The sequence below is a fragment of the Sus scrofa genome, chromosome 6 (genome assembly GCF_054392235.1).
Source record: "Sus scrofa isolate SSC_HxYL_T2T_F1_AM1 chromosome 6, Sscrofa_HxYL_maternal_Yorkshire_Landrace_v2.0, whole genome shotgun sequence".
NCBI lineage: Eukaryota > Metazoa > Chordata > Mammalia > Artiodactyla > Suidae > Sus > Sus scrofa.
In genome coordinates this window covers 74,430,503-74,455,486 of record NC_139388.1, presented here as the reverse complement: position 1 = coordinate 74,455,486, position 24,984 = coordinate 74,430,503, and the positions used below count along the sequence as shown (strand labels likewise).

The 24,984-nt window shown below is 50.0% G+C and overlaps 1 protein-coding gene and 1 long non-coding RNA gene across 4 annotated transcripts in view; one reads left to right on the top strand and one right to left on the bottom strand.

The window, feature by feature from the left end:
* SLC25A33 (solute carrier family 25 member 33) overlaps positions 1–3,325 on the bottom strand; it is a 34,376-nt gene extending 31,051 nt beyond the window's left edge. Inside the window, exon 1 of the mRNA XM_003127538.7 lies at positions 2,990–3,325. Coding sequence (XP_003127586.5) covers positions 2,990–3,045 — 56 coding nt within the window. The 5' untranslated portion in view covers positions 3,046–3,325. The remainder of the gene's footprint in view (positions 1–2,989) is intronic.
* LOC110261093 (uncharacterized) overlaps positions 524–24,984 on the top strand; it is a 47,418-nt gene continuing 22,957 nt past the window's right edge. For all 3 annotated transcript variants that reach the window (XR_014807026.1, XR_002344885.2, XR_014807027.1), the window contains exon 1: positions 524–659. This is a non-coding gene — a long non-coding RNA (uncharacterized LOC110261093). The remainder of the gene's footprint in view (positions 660–24,984) is intronic.

The window sequence follows — 24,984 nt, the reverse complement described above, 5'->3', positions numbered from 1 at the left end:
GCTTTAAAAAAAAATTTAAGAAATTTAAAAGACTGTGAGTTGTTTGGGCTGCAGTTTTTATTTTCCAGGATCTAAAATTAATTTTCAACTATTCACAAGCCTGGTATACCTGATAAAAACATTTACTTGGGATCATTAATTAGTGATGGCATTAAACGTGTTTGCTGTTCAACTGGTCCAGTGGCCATTCAACTCACAGGAGAAATAGCACAGAGCCCCTGTTAAAAAGCAGAGGCTCTAACTTCTTTTCAAAGGAAGTAAATTCAGCTTTGGAAAGATGCCAGCTTAACCGTGGAAACCAGTTACTTGGAGCAAAGCAGGCCAGCCTTCCATCAACCCGGGTGAGACACTGTACTGCCTGACTTCAACTGCAAGACCTTAATCCACTGGATACTTAGCTCCTTTAATGTTCTTCCCTAAAAGAAACGGAAGTATTTTAGGTTAGTGGGAATGAGTCAAAATCCAATTCATTACTCTGAAAGAGTCCTTCTGGAAGATTTATTTTCTTTCTTGCATTTCTGCAAGGAATCCTGAGCTGCTGATATTGAAGGACCTGCAACCTGTTAAGGACAGTGGCCTCAGGCACCGCCCTAATGAACTCCACATTTGAATCCGTCCAGAGCTGGAAACTGGCTACTGCGGTTTTCCTCCATCATAAGGTAAGAGGCTGGTGCTCCAGGAGAATCAACAGCCAGAGGGCACTGTGAAGGGCGTGGAGGGAGATTCAGAGAGACAGGGCAATCCATTAAAGCAGCCAGCCTCACAGATGCTGCCTCGGAGCAAGTAACTCTCCCAGTTTGGAATATAAAGAATTTTTGTTTTAAAAGACCCCCTCACGTTCTCCAGAGGAGACCGTTTGGGGGGTGGGGAGATGTGCCTGGGCTGTGGGATGGAAATCCTGTGAAATCAGATTGTTATGATCATTATACAACTACAGATGTGATCAATTCATTTGAGTAATAAAAAAATGGAAAATACATAAATAAATAAATAAATAAATAAATAAATAAATAAATAAAAGCCCCCCCTTACTCAAAACGGTAAATCAAAATCATGGATTACAAAATCATTTTTGAAACAATTACCCCTCATAGCTTCGTAAATGACTTTAATAACATGGCCAACTTGTTTAAAATTCCCCAGAATGACAAATTAATATGCTGTCTGAATTTAGGAATGCCTCTCACCCCTTCTAAAAGCAAATATCAACGGAGAGATAAAGCAAAAGGAGAGGGAACAATAGGGTGGAGATGAAGGAGAAATCCTTCCTAGACATGAAGAAGAACCAAATTTTTTGAAGAAACAAAGTAACCAGGAGTTCTGTTCTGGCTCAGTGGAACTGGACTAGGAACCAAGAGGTTGTGGGTTCGATCCCTGGCCTTGCTCAGTGGGTTAAGGGTCCGGCGTTGCTGTGAGCTGTGGTGTAAGTCGCAGACGCAGCTCGGATCCTGCGTTGCTGTGGCTCTGGTGTAGGCTGGAGGCTACAGCTCCAATTAGACCCCTAGCCTGGGAACCTTCTTATGCCTCGGGAGCGGCCCTAGAAAAGGCAAAAAGACAAAAAAAAAAGAAAGAAAAAAAGTAACTGGGTAATCAACTACAATAAAAAGTACAAAGAGCTCAGGAACACTTTCATCATGGTTATTTTTGCAGATAAATTCTCAACCACTACTTGCCTGTAATAAGGAACCTATCTGGGTAGCAACGCAAATAGGAAGCTGCAACTAAAATACTCAAATCAAGATAAAAATCTGGAGTTCCTGTCATGGCGCAGTGGTTAACGAATCCGACTAGGAACCATGAGGTTGCGGGTTCGATCCCTGCCCTTGCTTAGTGGGCGGATGATCCGACGTTGCCGTGAGCTGTGGTGTAGGTCGCAGACGCAGCTCGGATCCCACGTTGCTGTGGCTGTGGTATAGGCTGGCAGCTACAGCTCCAATTAGACCCCTAGCCTGGGAACCTCCGTATGCCGCGGGAGTGGCCCTAGAAAAAAGACCAAAAAAAAAAAAAAAAAAAAAGATAAAAATCTAGGATAAATCCTACTTTATGTAAAATGCCCTATACTTAAAAATGGCTGTGCCAGGCCTGTGAGGCGCTCAAATAAGACTCCAAACATTTAGGTGACTTCAAAAGGACCCAAAGCAACCCAAAGCCATTAAAAGAAAAAAATTTACCAATACAAAACATTTTCATTTTTATTTTCCGAAAAAAAACAAAAACACCAGCTCCCTTCCTAACCCCCTACCATCCAACCTCCCTAAAAATATGCTTCCTCCACTGAAAAACATCAAGTGCCATAAAGATCAAACTAATGAACGCTTTAAAAACAGGGTGCATCTTAGAATTACGCTGTTTCTGACGATGGACATTTCACAGCAGTTGAGAAGCATTTCAACATACCTTCCTGACCTCACTTTGCCCGTAGATTCCCCCATCAGTCCTCCCACAGACTGCTGACCCCAGGATCACGGTTCACCAGCACTTTCCAGGCCCCTGCAGATACCCAACACCTGCAGCCCTCCCGACGGTCTGAACTCGCCGCTGTGCTACCCTGAGGAACTACCGGGCCAAACCGAGCATCCACAAGGTTGCCCAGGGCCTTCGGAGAAAGGCCCTGGAGGAGAATACAGGCAGGAGGGCAATTAGTATACTGTGCCCAGGAAGGACCATCCCGAGTAACACTCGTAAGAGCAGCCACTAATTGTTTAAAAGGAGAAAAAGCTAGAGACATCTCGGGTTGGAGGATGGGCACGGGAGGGGAACGGACGCAGGGTACAATCACTCTCCCGAGATGCAGCTGGGAGATGGGACAGGCCCCGAGCTTGCCCCCCGCAACCGGGCCTCCCCACTGCCCCGACGCCGGCACTTCCTCCTCGAGAGCCGGCGTTTCAGCCGGGGGAGGGCCGGTAACCCTACCCGGCGCACAGAGGGCACCGGGAGGGCGGGGCCGAGGACGAGAGGCGGGGGCGCGGGGTCAGACCGGGACACTCACCCGCCGGCGAAGAGGTGAAGCAACGTGTTCTCCTTCTGTTGAGTGCTCGTCGCCATGGCCGCGCCGGCTCCGCGGCCCGCCGCCGCCGGCTGCCGTGGGCTCGAGGCCGCTCGACGGATACGCAAGGTAGCCGCTCCACTGGCCCCACTGCCCTTAGGCAGCCGCCCGCGCCGCCTCCATGCGTGCGCGCGCGCGCCCCGACGACCGGCACCGTCGGCCTGCACCCTCCACCGCGTGGCCGCAGGCGCCTCACCGGCCTCTGCGGCGCGAGCCCGGCAGCAAGCGGGAGCCTGGCGCGCGGGCGTCGTGTGCGGAGTCCAGGTCGTGACGTCACTCGGCGGCGCGAGCCCGGGGCGGTGCGCGGTGGGGGTGTGGGCCCCGATCCCGAGCGCCCATTGGCCGGAAGGCGGAAGTGGGCGGGGTGACTGGGCAGCGGGAAGGGGCGGGGCTGGACCAATGCGCGTGGAGTGAGAACCGGCCGAAGCTGCCTTGTCCCTGATCTGGAACGCGCAGAAACTGCACTGGGTCGAGTTTAGCGGGACCCTCCACCTGGCCTTTTTTCCTTTTTTCAGTCAAGTTTACTTTGTGATACATAGGATGTGTAAAAACGTATATAGATTATGTCTGACCTCTCATATCTGTGTACTAATCTCGCAGTTTAGGGGGAAAAACAAGGTCCAGACAGCCTGAACCCTCAGTATACCAGCGGTGGTATCCTTTGGATGTTTGGAGGTTTTTGTTTTTTGTTTTTTAAGGGCCGCACCCAGGGCATATAGTGGTTCCCAGACGAGAGGTCAAATTGGAGCTGTAGCTGCCGGCCTACACCACTGCCCCTCGGAATCGGAGCCATGTCTGCAACCTACACCACAGCTCACCGCAAGACCAGATCCTTAGCCCACTGAGCAAGGCAAGGGATTGAACCTCTGTCATGGATGCTAGTCAGATTCGTTAACCGCTGAGTCACGATGGGATCTCTGTTTTTGTGTATTTTTGATTTTTCTAGAAATACCATCCTGTGCTGCGATACCTTTTTGGCCTCTTTTCTGTTCATCTCCAGCCCAGACCTCTGAGCTTCAAGCTTCTATATGAGAGCTGCTTATTTACTTTAATGTCAAACCCAGTCTGGCGACCCATTAACTCCAAGTCTCCCAACGCAGGCTTTCCCTGCCCGCCCCTCCCCCTCCCCCGCAACACATGATTCTATTTAATTTCCTCACAGAGATGTTCCCCTTGTGGCTCAGTGGTAACGAAAGGGACTAGCATCCCTTGAGGACCCGGGTTCCATCCCTGGCTCCATTTCCATATGCTGTGGGTTCCGCTCTAAAAAGTCCCCCGAAAAAAAAAAAATTCCTCACTTAGGCTTCTGCAGTTACTTTGTTGTTTTATTTGTGTAAATTGTCCTGCCCCTGGAGTGTAAGCCTCGGGAGTGCAGGGACCTTGTGTCTTTTTGTTCATGGTGTTTTCTGACAAGGTACCTGCCACTAATAATGATCAAGAAACTAATTCCTGAACAGAATTCATCACTTCATTCTTCCCCTCCCCCAAATCTGTCTGTTTCTTGCATTTCCTGTTCTGGAGAATGGTGACTCAACCGTCTGCATAGCTCCCAATACCAGAAACTTTCTCCTTACTTTGGACTTCTCTCCCTCCCTCCCTCTCTCTCCCTCTCTCTCTCTCCCTCACGCTCCCCCCCCCCCACCCCCAGCCCACCTGGCACTTCTGTCTCTTTGAATTCCCCCAAAGCCATCTCCCTCTCCGTGTTTCTTTCACTGCTGCTACTGGTTTCAAGCCTCTGTGTCTCTTACAGCAAAAATCTACCTGGTGTCACAGACCACCCCTTCGTGCCTTTAGTTCCTTGTCCTCTGTTCTCGTCCCCCTCCAGAGGCACCAGGTACAGAATATATCAACACTTTGTTTTCAATCTCCCAGAGCTGCTAAAAGCAGCACCTTGACCAGAGCAAGCTGCTAGATGTCCAGTGTGTAAACACAAGGAGAGCTTGAGCAGAAAGGAAATTATGTGCAAACACAGGAGCCAGGCATTTGATTGCTGGGACTCTTTAAAAACAACTCTTAGGAGCAGTCATCCAAGATACAAATACTGTATGTTAAAGCCATTACTCCCCCTAGGAAGGGGGAAAGCCACACTAATGGTCCACATATGGGGAAAAAGAAGGAAGGAAGGAAAGTAAGCAGGCAGGAGAAAAGAAAGATGTGTCTTCATATTTCCTGGATCTTTCACATTTATGAGGCAGGAGTAGAAAGCAAGAGTCATGCAACACTGCTAACCAGGAGGGAGCTGTTCCTATCTGAGTGGGATTCTAAAGCCAAAGAGCCCTCATCCTCGGAGCACAGCCCCCCATCTTGCTCTCCTCCCACAGAGGTGTCTGAGACTGGGACCCAGGTCTTCTTCTTCTTCTTTTTTTTTTTTTTTTTTTTTGTCTTTTTAGGGCTGGACCCGTGGCATATGGAAGTTGCCAGGCTAGGGCTCAAATCAGAGCTACAGCTATGCCACAGCCACAGCCACATGGGATCTGAGCCGTGTCTGCGACCTACACCGCACCTCATGGCAGTATTGGATCCTTAACCCAGTGAGCGAGGCCAGGGATCGAGGCCATAGATACTAATCAGGTTCGTGACCCCTGAGCCACAACGAGAGCTCCAGGACCCAGGTTTCTAATGCCACAGCAGCACCTTGCCTCTTCTAGGACTGTCAGTCTAGGCTGTGCTGGGCACATAGTCTTCCCCATTCTCTTGTAAACAGTAATGCTGCCTTCATGGTCATTTTTCCAAGGTCCTACGTGTATCTATTTCACTGGATACCTGCAAGGTTTGGCAGCCCTGTTGTTTTTCTTCCCCCTCTATGGGTAAGCAGGACGGATTTGCCCAAGGTCACACAGCTAGTTAGTGGCTGATGCAGCAGTCTTTCATGCCTCCAGCTTGGAACATGCTGTTGCTTAGGATGTCCCCTTCCTCATTTGGCCAGACTGCTTTGGGACCAGCTCATAAATCACCTTCTCTGTGAAGCCGCCTCCTGTTTGCCTGGGGAATTGGAGTGCTTCATTTTTTTTTTTTTTTTTTTTTTTTTTGTCTTTTTACCTTTTCTAGGGCCACTTCTGAGGCATATGGAGGTTCCCAGGCTAAGGGTCTAATCAGAGCCATAACCACTGGCCTACACCACAGCCACAGCAACACAGGATCTGAGCCGTGTCTGCGACCTATACCACAGCTCATGGCAATGCCAGATCCTTAATCCACTGAGCGAGGCCAGGGACCGAACCCACAACCTCATGGCTCCTAGTCAGATTCTTAACCACTGCGCCACAATGGGAACTCCAAGACAAGTTTATTGAGCATTGACTGTTCAGAAAAAGCATTTGACAAAACTGAATACCCGTTACTGAAGAAAAGGACTTAGCAGCCTGGAGCAAGGAACTCCTCTACCTAATTAAGGGTGTGGCAATAAGCCTACAGCTAACATCATAATTAATGGCGTAAGACCGCTTGCCTGCCCTCCCCCCAAGATTGGCAATAGGAAAAGACATCTGTTCTTACCATTTATTCAACTTGGTACTAGAGGTCATAGTCAGTGCAATAAGGCAAGAAAAAGAAAAAGAGGGAGTTCCCACTGTGGCTCAGCAGCAACAAACCTGACTAGTATCCATGAAGATGCAGGTTCGATCCCTGGCCTTGCTCAGTGGGTTAAGAATCTGGTGTTGCAGAGAGCTGTGGTGTAGGTCACAGAAGTGACGCGGATCCTGTGTTGCTGTGGCTGTGGCTGTGGTAGACCAGGAGCGGTAGCTCTGATTTGACCCCTCGCCTGGGAACTTCCATATGCCCTGGGTTTGGCCCTGAAAAGCAAAAAAAAAAAAAAAAAAAAAAAAAAATTTGAGAAAAAATTTGAAAAAATTTTGGAAAAAAAATAAGCATAAAGATTGGGAAGGAATCCTCCTATATAGCACAGGGAACTATATCCAGTCTCTTGGGATGGAAGATAATGGAAATTAACCTATGAAGAAAGTGTGTGTATACATACGAGCGGGTCCCTTTGCTGTACAGCAGAAATTGACACAACATTGTAAATCAGCTATACTTTAATAAAAAAAATGTTTCTAAAAGACTGGAAAGAAGGAAGTGTAAGGGTCTTGAGTCACTGATGGATGTAACACTTTACTAGGAAATCCTAAGGAATGTACATAACAACTGCTAGGACTAATTAGTAAATTTAGCAAAGATTGAAGAAGACAAAGTCAACATACAAAAAAGAAATACTGCTTTTGGTGGCTGCAAACAATCTGAAGATGATTTTTTTTTTTTTTTTTTTGGTCTTTATAGGACCACACTTGTGGCTTATGGGAGTTGCCAGGCTAGGGGTCGAATCGGAGCTATAGCTGCTAGCTTACACCACAACCACAACAACACCTGATCGTTAACCCACTGAGCGAGGCCAGGGATTGAACCCGTGTCCTTGCAGATGCTAGTGGGGTTCGTTACCACTGAGCCACAACAGGAACTCCTGAAGTTTTTAAAGATTCTGTTTACACGAGGTCAGAAAACCCCAACAACAACAAAGAAGCCGGACGTAAAGGAGTCCAAGAGTCTACATTCACGCAAAGTTCTGGAAAAGGCAGAACTTATCTTCAGGGACAGAGGACGGATTGGTAGGTGCCTGGGGCTGGGGCTGGGGCTGGGAAGGGTGTTGACTGCAAAGAGGCCAGAGGAATGTTCTGCGGTGATGAAAATATTCTATGTTCTGGAAGGTAGAGGTGTACGCATTTGTCAAAACCTATTAAAAGTTACCTTTAAAATGGATGCATTTTAATGTATATAAATTATATATCAATAATATTAATTAGAGGAGTTCCTGTCGTGGCTCAGTGGTTAACACATCCGACTAGGAACAATGAGGTTGTGGGTTTGATCCCTGGCCTTGCTCAGTGGGTTAAGGATCTGGCATTGCTGCGAGCTGTGGTGTAGGTTGCAGACATGGCTCGGATCCTGCATTGCTATGGCTGTGAAGTAGGCTGGAGGCTACAGCTCCAATTAGACCCCTAGCCTGGGACCCTCCATATGCCACGGGTGCGGCCCTAGAAAAGCAAAAGAAATAATAATAATAATAATATTAATTAGGAAAAAAAAGGTAAAGCAGACTCCATATATACATATGTGCACATCACATCAAGTTTAGAAACGAGGAAAGCCGCAGACAGCTACACCCAGGGATCCATTTGGGTGTTGCTGAGTTCCAGAGAGGACTGCTCCCAGATTTAGTGGGATCTGGAGGAGAGGCTTGTTGGGGTTTTTGGTTTTAAAGGGCCTGAGGCTTTCTGCAGTCTTGTTATGGTTTCTTTTTGTTTTCTTCCTCAGACAGTTCTTTCATTGCTTCTTTAATCCTTGTTTTGCTGCCAAAGCTGCTTTTCTGCAAAAGGACGCTCTGGGAAAAACCTCTCACCACCACCTGACCCCCAGGGGCTGGGATTTCATTTCTTTGCAGGGAACGATAAGGAGCATTTCAGTTTTCAGAGCCTAAGGCTAGGGCAGGGTTGTGTCTCTTCTGAGAGGCCCCAGGAGAAGCTGACAGGAGAGGGGAACAGGTGATGTGATTGGCAGCAAAGGACACAAGCCCAGCAGGCTGTCCCCCGCTTTCCTTCCCCTAGATCTCCAGACGCAGCCTTAGCAGGGGTTTCCGGTTACAATTCTAATGAGCCTCTGCGAGCCAAGCCTCCTGGCTCATGAATGGCCGTGTTGTTTCAGCTCCAACAAGGATAAGCTGGGCCAGTGAGCCTCCCTCTCCTGGTCCACCAGGAACCTGTTTTTCCAACTGCTTTGTGAACCTGTTGTCCCCACCTCCACGTTTCCCTGACAAGGAAAGCAACTTCCTTAAAAGGTCAATTCCAGGAGGCCCCAACTTGTGTGTCTGATATATTTTGCAAAAAGCTTGGAACCTGACCCGACTGTCTGATGGCTGGTCAGGCACTACGGGGGTGGACAGTGCCCTTGTCCCCTCTCCCACTCCTTCCTTTGTCACGGCTCCTGGGAGGGAGTAGAACACAGGGCTGTGTTGCCTAACTGCTGACTTAGTCTCCTCATGCCTCAGTCACTCCGCCAGTTACCCCACCAACCAGGCGAGTCGTGGTACATAGTTCAGGGTGATTAATCATGATAATGCTGCTAACACCTAATATGTGGCGGACACTGTTCTCTGTCCTTCTAGGACTCTTTCCGTTGGACCTATATAGCCCTATTTACTGTGACATAGAGAGGTCCCACAGTAGGTCTTGGAGGTAAGTGTCAGAGCTGGAATTTGAACAAGGGGAGTACACTTAACTACCTAGCTACATGGTCTGGGGTAGGACACGTGAAGGGCTTAGAGCCCTGCCTGTGGTTAGTACCGAGTACACAACAGTTATTGCCAGGATTCTCACGCACCAGTATCTATTTGCATCCATGGAAATGCACCAGAACCCTTGTTTCCAACTTAGAAGAGCAGAGTGGGCTGGGGAGAGAGGTCAAGGTCAGGGGTAATGCTAAGAGAGAATGGTTATGTACTGATCACCTGCTGTGTGCCTGCCTGCTGCAGAGGATGCTGTAAACACAATCCCTTAACTGACACCTGGGGGTGGCCTTGTGGTTAAGAATCTGGCACTGTTGGAGTTCCCTTCGTGGCTCAGTGGTTAACGAATCCGACTAGGAACCATGAGGGTGTGGGTTCGATCCCTGGCCTTGCTCAGTGGGTTAAGGATCCTGCGTTGCCGTGAGTTGTGGTATAGGTTGCAGACGTGGCTCGGATCCCTTGTTGCTGTGGCTCTGGCTACAGCTCTGATTCGACCCCTAGCCCGGGAACCTCCATATGTCAAGGGAGAGGCCCAAGCAATGGCAAAAAGACAAAAAAAAAAAAAAAAAAAAAGTAAAACCCCTGGGTGTGTTTCACAAGTCAGACTATTCTGATGATTTTGGAGAAGTTGGACAGTTGGTACATGTGCTGAGTACTGGGTGACACCCCAGGCCGAGAGCAGCCCTCGGTCTGTCTGCAACCACGAAACAGTTCTGAATAGTCACTCTGTGAGATTAAACACCGGGAGGGAGTTCCTGTTGTGGCGCAGTGGAAATGTATCTGACTAGTATCCATGAGGACGCAGGTTTGGTCCCTGGTCTAGCTTAGTAGGTCAGGGATCTGTCGTTGCTGTGAGCTGTGGTGTAGGTTGCAGACACAGCTCAGACCCTGACTTGCTGTGGATGTGGTGTAGGCCTGCAGCTACAGCTCCGATTTGACCCCTAGCCTGGGAAATTCCATATGCCGTGGGTACGGCTCTAAAAAGCCAAACGAACAAACTGAAAAACCAAAACACCGTATAGGAGTTTCCTGGTGGTCTGTGAACTGAGATTCCATATCAAGCTGCTGCGTGCTGAAGCCGAAAACAAAAAACACTGGGCAAGTAGCTTCATGATCCAGCAAGATCAGAGTTTACCACCAAACGAGGTGGATCCAGGTCAGGTTCTGCTGCCAAGAGAGGGAACCTTCAATTTTCAGGGCTTTTTGGATTTGGGGATTGCGGATGACGGATTGCAAAGTAGTGTCTCATCTCATCAAGCCTGGGAGGTGGACATTCTCCCCCCCACCCCCCAGGGGCCAGGCTGAGGTCTTTGCCTGAGGTCGCAGAGCCCTGAGAGCTGCCATGGCAAGAGTGTCCCTCTAGCCAGGTCCTGGGCTGTCTTATTTAATCCTCCCAATGAGCCACCTCCTCTTTTTCTCTGCTATTTTTTGGGGGTGGGTGCTGTACCCGTGGCATATGGAAGTTCCCAGGCCAGGGATGGAATCAGAGCCACAGCTGCCAGCCTATGCCACAGCCACAGCAACTTGGGATCTGAGCCGCATCTGCGACCCACCACAGCTCACAGCAACACCAGATCCTTAACCCCCTGAACGAGGCCAGGGATGGAACCTGCATCCTTATGGATCCTAGTCGGGTTGGTTGCTGCTGCGCCACAACAGAAACTCCCATGAGCCAGCTGAGCTTGAGAGTTAAGCAAGCTACCCTGTCTGCAGAAAGATGGGAGAGTTCACTTCCAAGCAGGGGCAAAAGTTAATCCCACCGACCCTAAAGTCAGGCCACAAGGGTTCAAATTCCAGAACCTTGGGCAAGTCACCTAACCTCTCTGTACATCTGTTCCCCAACAGTAAGGAGGAGATGGGAGTTCCCTGGTGGCTCAGTGGAGTAAGGATCTGGTGTCACTTGGGTGGCTGTGGCATGGGTTCGATACCCGGCCTGGGAACCTTCCACATGCTGCAGGTGAGGCCTCCCCCTCTCAAAAAAAAAAAAAAAAAAAAAAAAAAAAAAAAAAAAAAAAAAAGAGAGGCATAATAATACAACTTGCCTCTCAGAGTTGTGGTGAGGATTGCATAAGCCAATTACACCCCAGCCAGAGAAACTGCCAGTAAACATATGTCTCATTATTGTCATGCTTTTGGCTCCCCAGCCCCTTAGTATGGGTTTAAGCTACATTGCAAGGAGGGGGCTGGGCTGCAACTGACAAGCTATGGGGTGAGAGACTTTGGGAAGTGGGATCTGGGTTCTTGTCCACAGGGAGTGTGGCCCTGAACTGGGGAGGGGCCCCCTGCTCTCCTCAGCCTGGTACCCAGTGCTGACTGTGCTGCACTCTGAGGGATGCTGGGTCAGGAGCATCTGTGTGCATGCAGCCATCCCGTGGCAGCTTCCGGCCACTGAGGCGGCCGGGGCTGAGGCGGAGAGGGAGGCAGGCAGACACTGCTCAGTCAGTCATTCCTTCATTCCTTCGTAGAGCAAATACTGATTTGCCCTGCTGCAAACCTGAGTGTGACACAGGACCTGCATAGAAAGTGAACTTTATAGGATTCTGCATGCCTGGAGTGTCAGTCTTTTTTTTTTTTTTTTTTTTTTTAAGAGCCGCACTCGAGGCATTTGGAGGTTCCCAGGCGAGGGGTCTACTAGGAGCTGTTGCTGCCGGCCTACGCCAGAGCCACAGCAACGCCAGATGTGAGCCTATACCACAGCTCACAGCAAAGGTGGATCCTCAACCCACTGAGCGAGGCCAGGGATCGAACCGGCAAACTCGTGGTTCCTAGTCGGATTCATTTCCACTGCGCCTTGACAGGAACTCCTTTTTTTTTTTTTTTTTTTTTTGAGTATTTTATTTTATTTGTAATGGCTGTACCCAGGCATATGGAAGTTTCTGGGCCAAGCTGGGGATCGAACCTGGTGCTATAGAGATGCCTCCAATCTCCTTGCACCACAGTGGGAACTCTCAAACATTTTCTTTTCATGTATTGTGTTTGGATGAAAGATTCCTGCGACCTACTGCAGCAATGCTGGATCCTTTAACCCACTGTACTGGTCCTTGGGGATTGAACTTGCTCTTCCACGTGACCCGCCTGCCGCAGTTGGATTCAACCCACTGCACCACAGTGGGAACTCCTGGAGCTTCAGTCTTGGGGAAACTGGAAGATTGACAGGAAATAAAACAAGCGAAACAGAGAAGAGAGGAGTTCCCAATGTGGCTCATCAGTAACGAACCCGACTAGCAACCATGAGGATGTGGGCTCAACCCCTGGCCTTACTCAGTGGGTTAAAGATCAGGTGTTGCCATGAGCTGGGGTGTAGGCTGGCAGCTGCAGCTCTGATTGGACCCCTAGCCCCGTATGCTATGGGTGCAGCCAAAAAAAGCAAAAATAAATAAAATAAAAAATAAAAGGAGGGATTTCCTGTTGTGGCTCAGCAGAAATGAATCTGACTAGTATCCATGAGGATGCAGGTTCGATCTCTGTCCTGCTCAGTGGGTTAAGGATCTGGTGTTGCTGTGGCTGTGCTGTAGGCCAGCAGCTGCAGCTCTGATTAGACTCCAAGCCTGGGAACCTCCATATGCCCCAGGAGCAGCCCTAAAAAGACAAGAAAAGAAAAGAAGAAGGGAGAATGACCCGGGGTGGGGGTGGGGTGTGGAGAGCAGCAGGGGCAAAGGGCCTGAGGCCTGCAGAGAAAACAAAGCCCCTGGTGAAGCTGGAGAAGAGTCCTTCCAGGGGTGGCTTCAGCTCTGTCATCATGGCTGAGAGCACTTAGGACAGTCACAGCTCTCAGGGTTTCCTGTAGGACCTCAGAGGAGCTGATAGACTAGGGACATGAGAGTGGCGCTTGGGGTCCCGGTGAGTCCCTGCAGCAGATGTGCAGGAGGGCGCAGGTGCCTGTCCATCCGTCTTCAGGCTCTGAGGGGTCACTTTTCAATGGGCTTTTTTTCCTGGGCCTGCTTGCCTGGGAGCGGGGAGGCGGAACATCACACCCTCCGAAGGGCTGCAGGAGTGATGTGCCAACAGCCTCCGCGTTTTGAGGAATTCATTAGCTCCTGGAAATTATCCCATGTCCACTGTCCTCCAGAGAGAGTTGGCTCTGATGGCCAGCTAAGTAGGGCAGAGCTGGGCTGCTGCTGCTGCCCTGGGCCCCGGACAAGGGGAAGGACCCAGAATCCCAGGTGACCTTTATAGAGCGCCTTTGCCTGGGTTAATGGTCAGCTGTCCCCCCAACCCTGTGAGGTGGAGACTGTTATTCTTGTCCCCACTTTACAGATTAGGAAACTGAGGCACAGAGATTTTGAGCCAGGGTGGTAGGGCCTCAGGGTCTGGGATCCAACCTCCTGCCCCAGGACTGGATTGAGACTCTCAGCAGAATACACCCCCATTCTCTCTCCCTGATCTGTAAGCCATCTTCCCATTAATCACCCTTCTTCTTCTTCTTTTGTCTTTTTAGGGCTGCACCTGCAGCACATGGAGGTTCCCAGGCTAGGGGTCAAATCACAGCTATAGCTGCCAGTCTGCGCAACAGCCACAGCCACTCCAGATCTGAGCTGTGTCTGTGACCTACACCACAGCTCATAGCAACAATGGATCCTTAACCCACTGCGCAAGGCCAGAGATCGAACCTGCATCCTCATGGATACTAGTCAGATTTGTTTCCGCTGAGCCAAAACGGGAACTCCCTGATCAGCCTCCTTTATGCTGATTTGTAAATCTGTTACCAGTGAAGGAGGAGGAAAGCAGGGGTAGGGAAGGAAGATGGGCTGGGTTCTTATTATCTGGGCTTTGACGGCCTTGGTCATGGCCATCAAAGCTAATAATAGCTGAGCATGTCACTCTGTGCTCTGCCACTTACAGGCTATGTGACTTTTTTTTTTTTTTTTTTTTTGGCTGTGCCCATGGCATACAGAAGTTCTGGGGCCAGGGATTCAACCTGTGCCACATCGGTAATCAGAGCCACTGCAATGACAACCCAGATCCTTAACCCGTTGAGCCACTAGGAAACTCCCAGGCTGTGTGACTTTGCGTGAATTACCTTCTGTCTCTGAACCTGACTTTTCTCCTTTATAAAAAGATGCTGGGGAGTTCTCATCATGCATCAGCGGTTAACGAACCTGACTAGTATCCATGAGGATGTGGTTTGATTCCTGGCTTCGTTCAGTGGTTTAAGGATATGGCGTTGTGGTGAGCTATGGTGTAGGTTGCAGATGTGGCTTGGATCCAGTGTTACTGTGACTGTGTCATAGGCTGGAGCCTACGGATCTGATTCAATCCCTAGCCTGGAAACCCCCATGGCCCTAAAAAGACAAAAAAAAAACCCAGGATGCTTAGATGTTCTCATTGTGGTTCATTGCTAACTAATCCGACTAGTATCCATGAGGACTTGGATTAGATCCCTGGCCCTGCTCAGTGAGTTGAGGATCCAGTGTTGCCATGAGCTGTGGTGTGGGTCACAGACGAGGCTCAAATCCCATGCTGCTGTGGCTGTGGTGTAGGCTGGCAGCTGTAGCTCCTATTCAACCCCTCGCCTGGGAACCTCCAAATGCCATGGGTGTGGCCCTAAAAAGCAAAAAAAAGAAAGGGAAAAAAAGAGATGCTTAAAATGCTTCACCAGGATGTCGAGAATCTCCCCAACACACACTTGCTTTCAGAGTTAGGAGTGGCCCCCCTGCTTCCCTGGGGTGCAGCCCACCCCTTCCTGATAGCTCTCCCACTAAACTGTGGGGTCCAGGTCAGGGACAGGTCACTGCCAACACCAGCACTTGAGGGCCCTGGGGGCGTGTAGTTTGATTACTGATACATGGGTCAGGTCATGTGACCCACAGGAATTTTATAGATGGGGGCACTGAGGCTTGGGGAAGTTGCATCTTGTTGATGTATAGAGATCAAGGGGCGGGAGATGCCGTGAGGCCCAAACCGTCTCATTTCCTCTACCCTGATATTCCGACGCCTGTCCCTGAAGGCTACGTGCTGGGGTGGACAAAGTGGACAAAGCATTTAAATGTGGTCCCTACGGCTCAAAGAGAGCCACGTCTCCCGCCTGGAGCTGCGACTGGGGCCCGAACCCTCTCTCTAGATGACCTCCTCCAGTCCCAAGACTTAAAAAAGCGTTCGTGTGGCACTCACGTGGCTCCCACTGTTCGGCACCTCCACCTTTCCCTGAGATTTGTTCTGGAACCTCCGCTACCTGACACTTCCAGATGGTATGAAACAGGCAGGCGGGGCAGAACACGGACAAAGCCCAGCCTGTGACTCCTCACCCCGTCCTCCCCACGTGGGCTGTCCCCCAGCCCACCTCCTCTACCCCGCTGGAGGGCCCCCCTCCAAAGAACATCGCCACCCTCGGGTTCCTCTCTCGGCCCAGCATCAGTTCAGGGCTTCCGTGTTGCTGAATAATGAAAAGCCTGACCTTCTTCTTCTTCTTCTTCTTTTTTTTTTTTTTTTAATTTTCAAGTTGTTATTTCTTTATTTTATTTTTTAACATGATTTTTATTTTTTTCCATTATAGCTGGTTTACAGTGTTCTGTCAATTGTCTACTGTACAAGCAAGCTGACCCAGTCACACATACATGTAGACATTCTTTTTCTCACATTATCCTGCTCCATCATAAGTGACTAGATATGATCTTTTTTTTTTTTTTTTTTCCTTTTAATGGTCTCACCCACAGAAGTTTCTGGGCCAGGGACTGAATCCAAGCTGCAGCTGTGACCTATGCCATGGCTGTGGCAGCGCCAGGTCCTTTAACTCACTGAACCAGGCTGGAGATCAAATCAGTGCCTCCACAGAGATCTAAGCTGCTGCCATCAGATTTTCTTTTTTTTTTTTTTTTTTTTTTTTTGTCTTTTTACCTTTTCTGGGGCTGCTCCTGCAGCATATGGAAGTTCCCAGTCTAGGGGTCTAATTGGAGCTGCAGTCCCCGGCCTTCGCCAGAGCCACAGCAAAGCGGGATCTGAGCGGCATCTGCAATCTACACCACAGCTCACAGCAACGCCGGATCCTTAACCCACTGAGCAAGGGCAGGGATCGAACCCTCAACCTCATGGTTCCCGGTCGGATTCATTAACCACTGAGCCATGAGGGGAACTCCAAGTTTGGTGTTTGAGTTTATGTCCCTGCTGTGATCGAGCAAAGACCAAAAGGGAAGGCCATGTTTGCCTTTGCTCTCCCCCAAAGCAGGGCCTGCGAGGAGGTGGGCAGTTTGTTGGGGAGGTGGTCCCAGGCTGAGCAGGGAGGTAAGGGCAGATGGGGGCCTGAGTGGTGCCGATGTGCTGTTTCTACCGTGGGGACGTGGGGCCAGGTGCAGTCAGGATTCCAGGGAGAGACTGGAATGCAGCTCCAAAAGTTCCCGGGGGCCGTGGGGTTGCTCCTGGGGACCGGCTTCTAGTAGCCTCCAGCCACGTGTGTTCCCACAGCCCAGGAATGTCCTCATGGAAGATTCCGGAGGCCCCTGGGGCCTGCTGGGAGTGTCTGCCATGACTTTGGGGCTGGCTGAGGGGATGCCAGTGGACTGACCATGTTTAATTCACTCAGGTAGTCCTGGGAGCAGTGCCGGGGGTCCAGCTGAAGCCTCCCACCCTCAACGATGGCTCTAAGGCACCCAACTGAATGTGAACTCAAACCACCATTTCACCTAATTTTTTTTTTTTTTTTTTTTTGGCCTCCCTACACTGCATGCAGAAGTTTCTGGGTCAGGGATGGAACCCGCACCACAGCAGTGACAATGCCGGATCCTTTACCTGCGAGGCCACCAGGGAGGTCCTGAAATCCACCATTTCAAAGCACAGTCTACCCTGGGAATGTTCCAGATTCTTCTGCCAAGTGATGCTCTTTGTGTAGGCTGGACCCTCTGCCTGGGGGTCTTTCCCCTTTCGCTGATGTGTCACCTCCATGCAAAGCCCTGCCACTGTCCTTCCCCACCGCCTCAATTAAGCATTCCTCCCTCTGCACCCCCAGGACACCCTAGGGCACCTCAGCTGGACGTCTCTCTATCTCTCGGTGGAGAAGCATTTGTTTACATTTGCCTTTCCTGCCTTAGTTTTTACGGCCCTGCCCATGCCCAGCCCAGGAAGTACGAGAGTAAAGCGAGTAGATAAGAGAGTTGTGAAAGGTACTATCCCTGCCCCTTCCTCCCTCTGGTGGCCTCTTCAAGGGAGAACCTTGATGGAGAAGGTGGTCCACTGAGTTTCAGCAATCCTGTGTCTGTGACAACACTTAGGCGTTCCCGTTGTGGCTCAGTGGGTTAAGAACCGATTAGTATCCATGAAGATTGGGGTTCAATCCCTGGCCTTGCTCAGAGGGTTAAGGATCCAGCGTGCCACGAGCTGTTTGTGTAGGTTAAAGATGTGGCTCAGATCTGGTGCTGCTGTGACTGTGGTATAGGTTGGCGGCTGCAGCTCCAATTCGAACCTAAGCCTGGGAACGTCCATGAGCCACAACTGCAGCCCTAAAAAGACAATAAAATAAAATAGTCTGTGAATTTTTTTTTTCCATCTTTTGTCCTTTTGTCCATCCGCAGCAACGAGGGATCCGAGCTGCATCTGCAACCTACACCACAGGTCATGGCAACGTCAGATCCTGAACCCACTGAGCAAGGCCAGGGATCGAACCCGAAACCTCATGGTTCCTCGTTGGATTCGTTTCCGCTGCGCCCCGACGGGAGCTCCGAAGTCTGTGAATTTTTGATGGCTCCCTTTAAAGTGGGGTTGTCAGTGTTTTGCCTTTGTATGTGGCTTTGGGGATGGGGGGGCGGCACGCCTGTGGCGTATGCAAGTTCCTGGACCAAGGATCAAACCCTCGCCAAAGCAGTGATGACACCTCATCTTTAACCTGCTAGGCCACAGGGGAGCTCCAGCTGGACAGCAAAGTGATTCATTTATACAGATGCACACTCTTTTCCCTGTTGGCTTACCTCTGGATAGTGACCATGGTTCATGGTACCATATGCAGCGGGACCTTGTTTCTCCGGAGCAGGAGGATTTAAATGCGTCTCCTGGTTTGGGGCAGGCACCGGCTGGCTTGGTGCTCCTTTCTTTCCCCCCTGTTCGCCCAGCCCTGGGAGACCGGCTCGTCCTGGCAGTGGTCCTGGGAACACACTGTACTGTGAGGCTGGAGATGTTTCCTTCCTCCAGCCCTGCAAGGGTTTTCCCCCAGGGGAGGACAGGGGGGCTTGGCGGATGCTCTAGGGTAAGCCTGCGGCTGCCAGCACTTCTTAGGCAACCACAGGGACAAGCCAGTCTCTCTACTGAGGAGCAGAGATGGCCCTTCAACCCTGATGGTTAAGGACACCTTGTAGGGGCTTGGCCCCCATCCCTGCCCTCATGGGCAGCCCAGCAGTCACGGATCACACTTTTTTTTTTTTGGCTTTTTGCCATTTCTTAGGCTGCTCCCGTGGCATATGGAGGCTCCCAGGCTAGGGTCGAATTGCACCTATGGCCACTGGCCTATGCCAGAGCCCCAGAGCCACAGCAGCGCAGGATCCGAGCCGCCTCTGCGACCTACACCACAGCTCACGGCAATGCCGGATCCTTAACCCACTGAGCAAGGGCAGGAATCAAACCTGCAACCTCATGGTTCCTAGTTGGATTCATTAACCACTGCACCACCACGGAACTCCAGTCACAGATCACATTTTTATCCCCAGAACTTTAGAAGCACATTAGGGCAAAGTCACAAGTCTTTTTTCTTTTTCTTTTTTTAAAAATTTTATTGGAGTAGAGTTGACTTACAATGTTGTGTTAGTTTCAGGTGTACAGCAAAGTGTATCAGTTATACATAAAAATATACCCGTTCTTTTTTTCTCATATACATTATTACAAACTGTTGAGGAGTTCCCATCATGGCGCAGCAGGAAAAAAACCTGACTAGGAACCATGAAGTTGGGGGTTCGATCCCTGGCTTGCTCAGTGGGTTAAGGATCCAGCATTGCTGTGAGCTGTGGCGTAGGTCGCAGAAAAGAAAAAAGAAAGAATTGTATTTGTCTTTCTCTGTCTGACCTAATTCACTTAGTATGATAATCTCTAGGCCCCTTCATGTTGCTGCAAATGGCATTATTGCATTCCTTTTTATGGCTGAGTAGTATTCCATTGTATACATGCACCACGTCTTCTCTATCTGTTCCTCTGTCAATGGACATTTAAGTTATTTATTTATTTTTTTGTCATTTGCCATTTCTTGGGCTGCTCCTGTGGCATATGGAGGTTCCCAGTCTAGGGGTCTAATCAGAGCTGTAGTCACTGGCCTACGCCAGAGCCGCAGCAACGCGGGATCTGAGCCACATCTGCGAGCTACACCACAGCTCACGGCAACGCAGGGTCCTTAACCCACTGAGCAAGGGCAGGGACCGAACCCGCAACCTCATGGTTCCTAGTCGGATTCGTTAACCACTGCACCATGACAGGAACTCTGACACAGTTCCATCTTAACTTTGGTTTTTGTAGTTCTGATTTGACATCAGGATTCATATCCATCAACTAGGATTGAAAGAGAAAACCTGATGAATCCGTTAGACTCTGAGTCATTTTATTAATACACCTAGCTTGATGAATTTTGCAAACAGTTAAAATAAGGGTCCTCGAACTACAGCTCAGAGTTCCCATCACTATAGCTCAGAGTTCCCATCATGGCTTAGCAGTTAACGAACCCAGCTAGCATCCATGAGGATGAGGGTTTGATCCCTGGCCTTGCTTAGTGTGTTAAGGATCCGGCACTGCCATGAGCTGTGGTGTAGGTCACAGACACAGCTCGGATCCTGCATTGCTGTGGCTGTGACATAGGCTGGCAGCTACAGCTCCTATTAGACTCCTTAGCCTGGGGACCTCCATATGCCATGGGTGGGGCCGTAAAAAGACAAAAAGACAAAAAAAAAAAACCAAAACAAACACACACAAAAAAAACTACAGCTCATAGGCCTATTTTTGTAGGATCCAGAAGCTAAAATGGTTTTTAAACTTTTAAATGATTGAGAGAGAAACACCAGAAGAAGAATAATTCATGACAAATGAAAACTGTAGAAATTTAAATTTCTGGATCCTTGGAGTTCCCTTGGTGGCCCAGTGGGTTAAGGATCCATTGTTGTCACTTCTGTGGCTTGGGTTGAAGCTGTGGTGCTGGTTCCATCCCAATCCCTGGTTCTGGAACTCTTTTGTGCCATGGGTGCTGCACTTGCCCCCAAAAATTCTGTGTTCTTAATGTTTTCCTGGGATGCAGCCACACCTGTCATTGGCACATCGCCTGTGGCTATTTTCCCTATGAAGGCAAAACAGTGTAGTTACTTTTTGGAGACAATTCACTGAAACTTGGGTTCAGATATAGGTGATAAAACAGTTAATGATGCTGCGACACTTGGTAAAATGCCTGCTAACCTGAGCGTTTCTTGTGTAGTTAAGAAAGGAAGGGAGCTCTTGTGGCTTAAGGTGTTAAGAACCCAACTAATACCCATGAGGATGCGGGTTCCATCCCTGGGCTCCATCAGTGGGTTAAGGATCCGGCGTGGCCACAAGCTGAGGTGTAGGTCAAAGATGTGGCTTGGATCCCGAGTTGCTGTGGCTGTGGTGTCGGCTGGCAGCTATAGCTCCGATGGGACCCCTAGCCTGGGAACTTCCATAGGCTGCAGGTGCAGCCCTTAAAAAGAAAGAAAAAAAGAAAAGGAAAAAGAGAAGAAAGAAAGAACTAAGGAAGGAAGGGATGGTTGGAGTTGAGTGGATGAGATTTACATGGAAGGTTAAAGGCTGCCACTCACAGATCCAGGCTGCCTGGGGGCCGAGGCCGAAAGAGGATGTGCTGGTCGTGGCCCCCTGGAAACCATACGCTTCTGGACCACAAGGGTTGTGCCAGCGTGATAAGACTCGGAGCATCAGGAAGCTGCTCCCTGGACAGCCACTCAGCTGGCTCTGCTCAGGAACACAGCCCTCTCGGTAGGAGGACCTGCCCCCCACCCCCATTCTCAAACATCAGCTTACCTCCTGCCTGAGGGGCTTGAGCTGCCTGAACAAAGTACCAGGCTGGGTGGCTTAAACCACAGAGACTGATTTTCTCGCCGTCCTGGAGGCCGGACATCCGGGGCCAAGGTGCTGGAGGGTTGGTTTCTCCTGTGGCCTCTCTCCTTGGCTTGCAGGTGGCCACCTGTCCCTGTGTCCTCCCCTGGCCGTCCCTCTGCATGTGTGTCCCTCCCTGGGGTCTCCCCTTCTTCTTAGGACACCAGAATGGGAGTCCATCTATTGGATGGGAGCCCACCTCTATGACCCCACACACTGGGAACCGCATCTATAAAGGCCCTGACTGCAAATACAGCCACATTCTGAGGTCTTTGGGTTAATGAATCCGACATCTGAGCCCACCTCCAGCCAAGTTCTCCTGCTGAGTTTAAGGTTAACCTCTCTATCCAAAACTTTAAGCACTTTCTTGTCCCATCCCCTGTTCCCCTCAGAGTCGAGGAGTGGTTAAGGAAAGCGGGGACTGAAACTAAGCAGGACACTTCAGAGTCCTCCTGGGTCCCAAAGCCACTCCATGTCCCTGTTACTTTCTTTCTCTTTCTTTCTTTCTTTCTTTCTTTCTTTCTTTCTTTCTTTCTTTCTTTCTTTCTTTCTTTCTTTCTTTCTTTCTTTCTTCCTTCCTTCCTTCCTTCCTTCCTTCCTTCCTTCCTTCCTTCCTTCCTTCCAAGGGCCGCACCCATGGCATATGGAGTTTCCTAGGCTAGGGGAACACCACAGCCACAGCAACGCTAGATCTGAGTGGCATATGCAACCTACACCACAGTTCACAGCAATGCCGGATCCTCAACCCACTGAGCAATGCCAGGGACTGAACCTCCATCCTCAGGGATACAAGTCAGGTTTGTTAACCCCTGAGCCGCAGTGGGAACTCCTTTTCCTTCTTTCTTTTGGCTGTGTCCTCAGCATATGGAAGTTCCCAGCCAGGGATCCAATCTGCACCACAGCAGCAACCCGAGCTACAGTAGTGACAATGCTGGATCCTTCACCCCCTGCACCCCCAGGGAACTCTATGTCCCCTGTTTCTTGTTTATAGAAGAAAAGCTTTAGTCTCCTAGGCTTCCCCAAGTTCCAAAGAACAGACTCCTGCTGTTAATAATTAGTCCCGGGCCTGCTAGTTCCTCCTGAAGGGACAGAGAGGACAATCTAACGTTATCTTTGAGTCATTCTGCAGAAATGAAGACCCCGCCTAGTGGAGGATGCTGACCACAGGCTGACAAACACTAGATCCCAGACTGGTGGGAACCAGAGGCTGATAATTAAGATTCTGGAAACATCATCCTATTACCTCACCACCAATCAGGAGTTCCCCTTGTGGCTCAGTGGGTTAGGAACTGGACCAGTGTCCATGAAGATGCCGGTTCGATCCCTGGCCCCGCTCAGTGGGTTAAGGATCTGGCGTTGCCATGAGCTGTGGTGTAGATGGCAGACGAAGCTCTCATCCTGTGTTGCTATGGCTGTGGTATAGGCCAGTAGCTACAGCTCTGATTCAACTCCTAGTCTGAGGACTTCCATATGTGGCAGGTGCAGCACTAAAAAGAAAAGAAAAAGAAAAGAGACATTGGGGCAGGACTCTCAGAACTGTTGGCTTCACTGGTCCCTGCTGATCTGCCCTCCTCTAGATGAAGCTGGAAGCCTGGAGCCCACCTGGGCCTGACTCCAATCGCCTGTATCCTCCAGGTGGCTGCTCCACGTGGGCTCACAAGGATAGGCTGACCCTCAGTCTGCTCCTTCCCTGCCTGCCACTCCCGAGCCACAGACAGTTCAACTTTTTTTTCTTATCTTTTTTTTCAGGGCCAAACATGTGGCACATGGAGGTTCCCAGGCTATGGGTCACACCAAAACTATAGCCACCGGCCTGCACCACAGCCACAGGAACGCGAGATCCAAGCCACCTCTGTGACTTACACCACACCTCACGGCAATGCCGGATCCTTAACCCACTGATCGAGGCCAGGGATCGAATCTGCATCCTCACGGATACTAGCTGGGTTCGTCGTTACCACAGAGCCATGATGGGAACTCCTGATATAGATTTTGATCCCTCCAGGAGGTGAAGCATGACTCCCGCCCAGGAAGCAGGGGCTGCACCCAGCGACTACAGAAGGAGTTCCCGTCGTGGCGCAGTGGAACCATGAAGTTGCAGGTTCGATCCCTGCCCTTGCTCAGTGGGTTAAGGATCTGGCGTGGCCGTGAGTTGTGGTGTAGGTTGCAGATGCGGCTCAGATCCCACGTTGCTGTGGCTCTGGCATAGGCCTGTTCCTATGGCTCCGATTAGACCCCTAGCCTGGGAACCTCCATATGCCGCGGGAGTGGCCCAAGAAATGGCAAAAAGACAAAAAAAAAAAAAAACAACAACAACAAAAAAACAAAATCTATATCAATTATTTAGAAGTCGCGCATAAGGGAGATTTCTCTTTCCCTTTGACTGCCGTCTTCAATTTATTTGTATCACAATGGACTCATGGATATTTGTTTCCCACTTTGAGTTGTTAGGAAATACGATTGTTTTTGTTCAAATTGTTCCTACGTTTGCCCTGGGGAGCTCCTTCAGTTGGCTCTGTGTCCCTTTGCCTTAGTCCTGTCACTTTGTGTCAGGGAGCACTTTCTTAACTTTCCGGCTGTAGGAGATGCTCCAGGCTCCTCCCCCAGGCCAGACTCAGCCCCTTCTCCAAGGAGCCCTGGTGTCTGTTACAGAGGAGCATGGGCTTAGGAGCCCAGCTGTGTGTGTTTCTGGCCACTTGGGTGTCGTTGCTTCTAGCCTCTCAAGGGCCAAGGGCATGTGTAAACATAAATAACCCCTGGCTAGACCCATAACCATGATGTCTATATTTACCCACTGACATTTCTGTAAGCTAACTAAACACGAGTTCCTAGCGTCATCTCCCAACGCTGACCCAGTGTCATGTGGTTTGTCCTAGCCTCCTCCCCCACTGCCCCTGGCTTATCTGTAACTGGCTCTCACCCCCCATCATCTCTGTACTCTTTTATTTATCCAGGTGGTTCAGGATTCTTAGCCTGGGCTCGGGGAGAGACAACTTTACCAACAAGAGCAGAGCGCTGCACGCAATCCCTGCCACCCCCCCCCCCACCGCCTTTTCTTTCTTTTTCGGCTACATCCGCTGTATATGGAAGTTCCCCAGCCAGGGATTGGATCCTAGCCTCACCTCTGACCTACGTCACAGCTGTGGCAACATCAGATCCTTAAGCCACTGCCCCAGGTGGGGATCGAACCCGGCAAAGCCACAGAGGCAAGCTGGATCATTCACCCACTTCGCCACAGTGGGAACGCCATAGCCCCTTTTGTCTAAAGACTTTGTCTAAAGTCATGGTCACCATTCATTCCCAAAGCTTTATTTTTAATTAAAAAAAAAATTTTTTTTTGTCTTTTTAGGGCCGTACCTGCAGTATATGGAGGTTCCCAGGCTAGGGGTCCAATCAGAGCTGTAGCCTCCAGCCTACACCAGAGCCACAGCAACGTGGGATCCGAGCCTCGTCTGCGACCTACACCACCGCTCATGGCAGCGCCGGACCCTTAACCCACTGAGCGAGGCCAGGGATCGAACCTGCAACCTCATGTTCCCAGTCCAAAGATTCGTTAACCACTGCGCCACGACGGGAACTCCCCAAAGCTTTATTTTTTAAAGTTAAAGTATAGTTGATTTTCAATATTGTGCCGACTTCAGCCCCT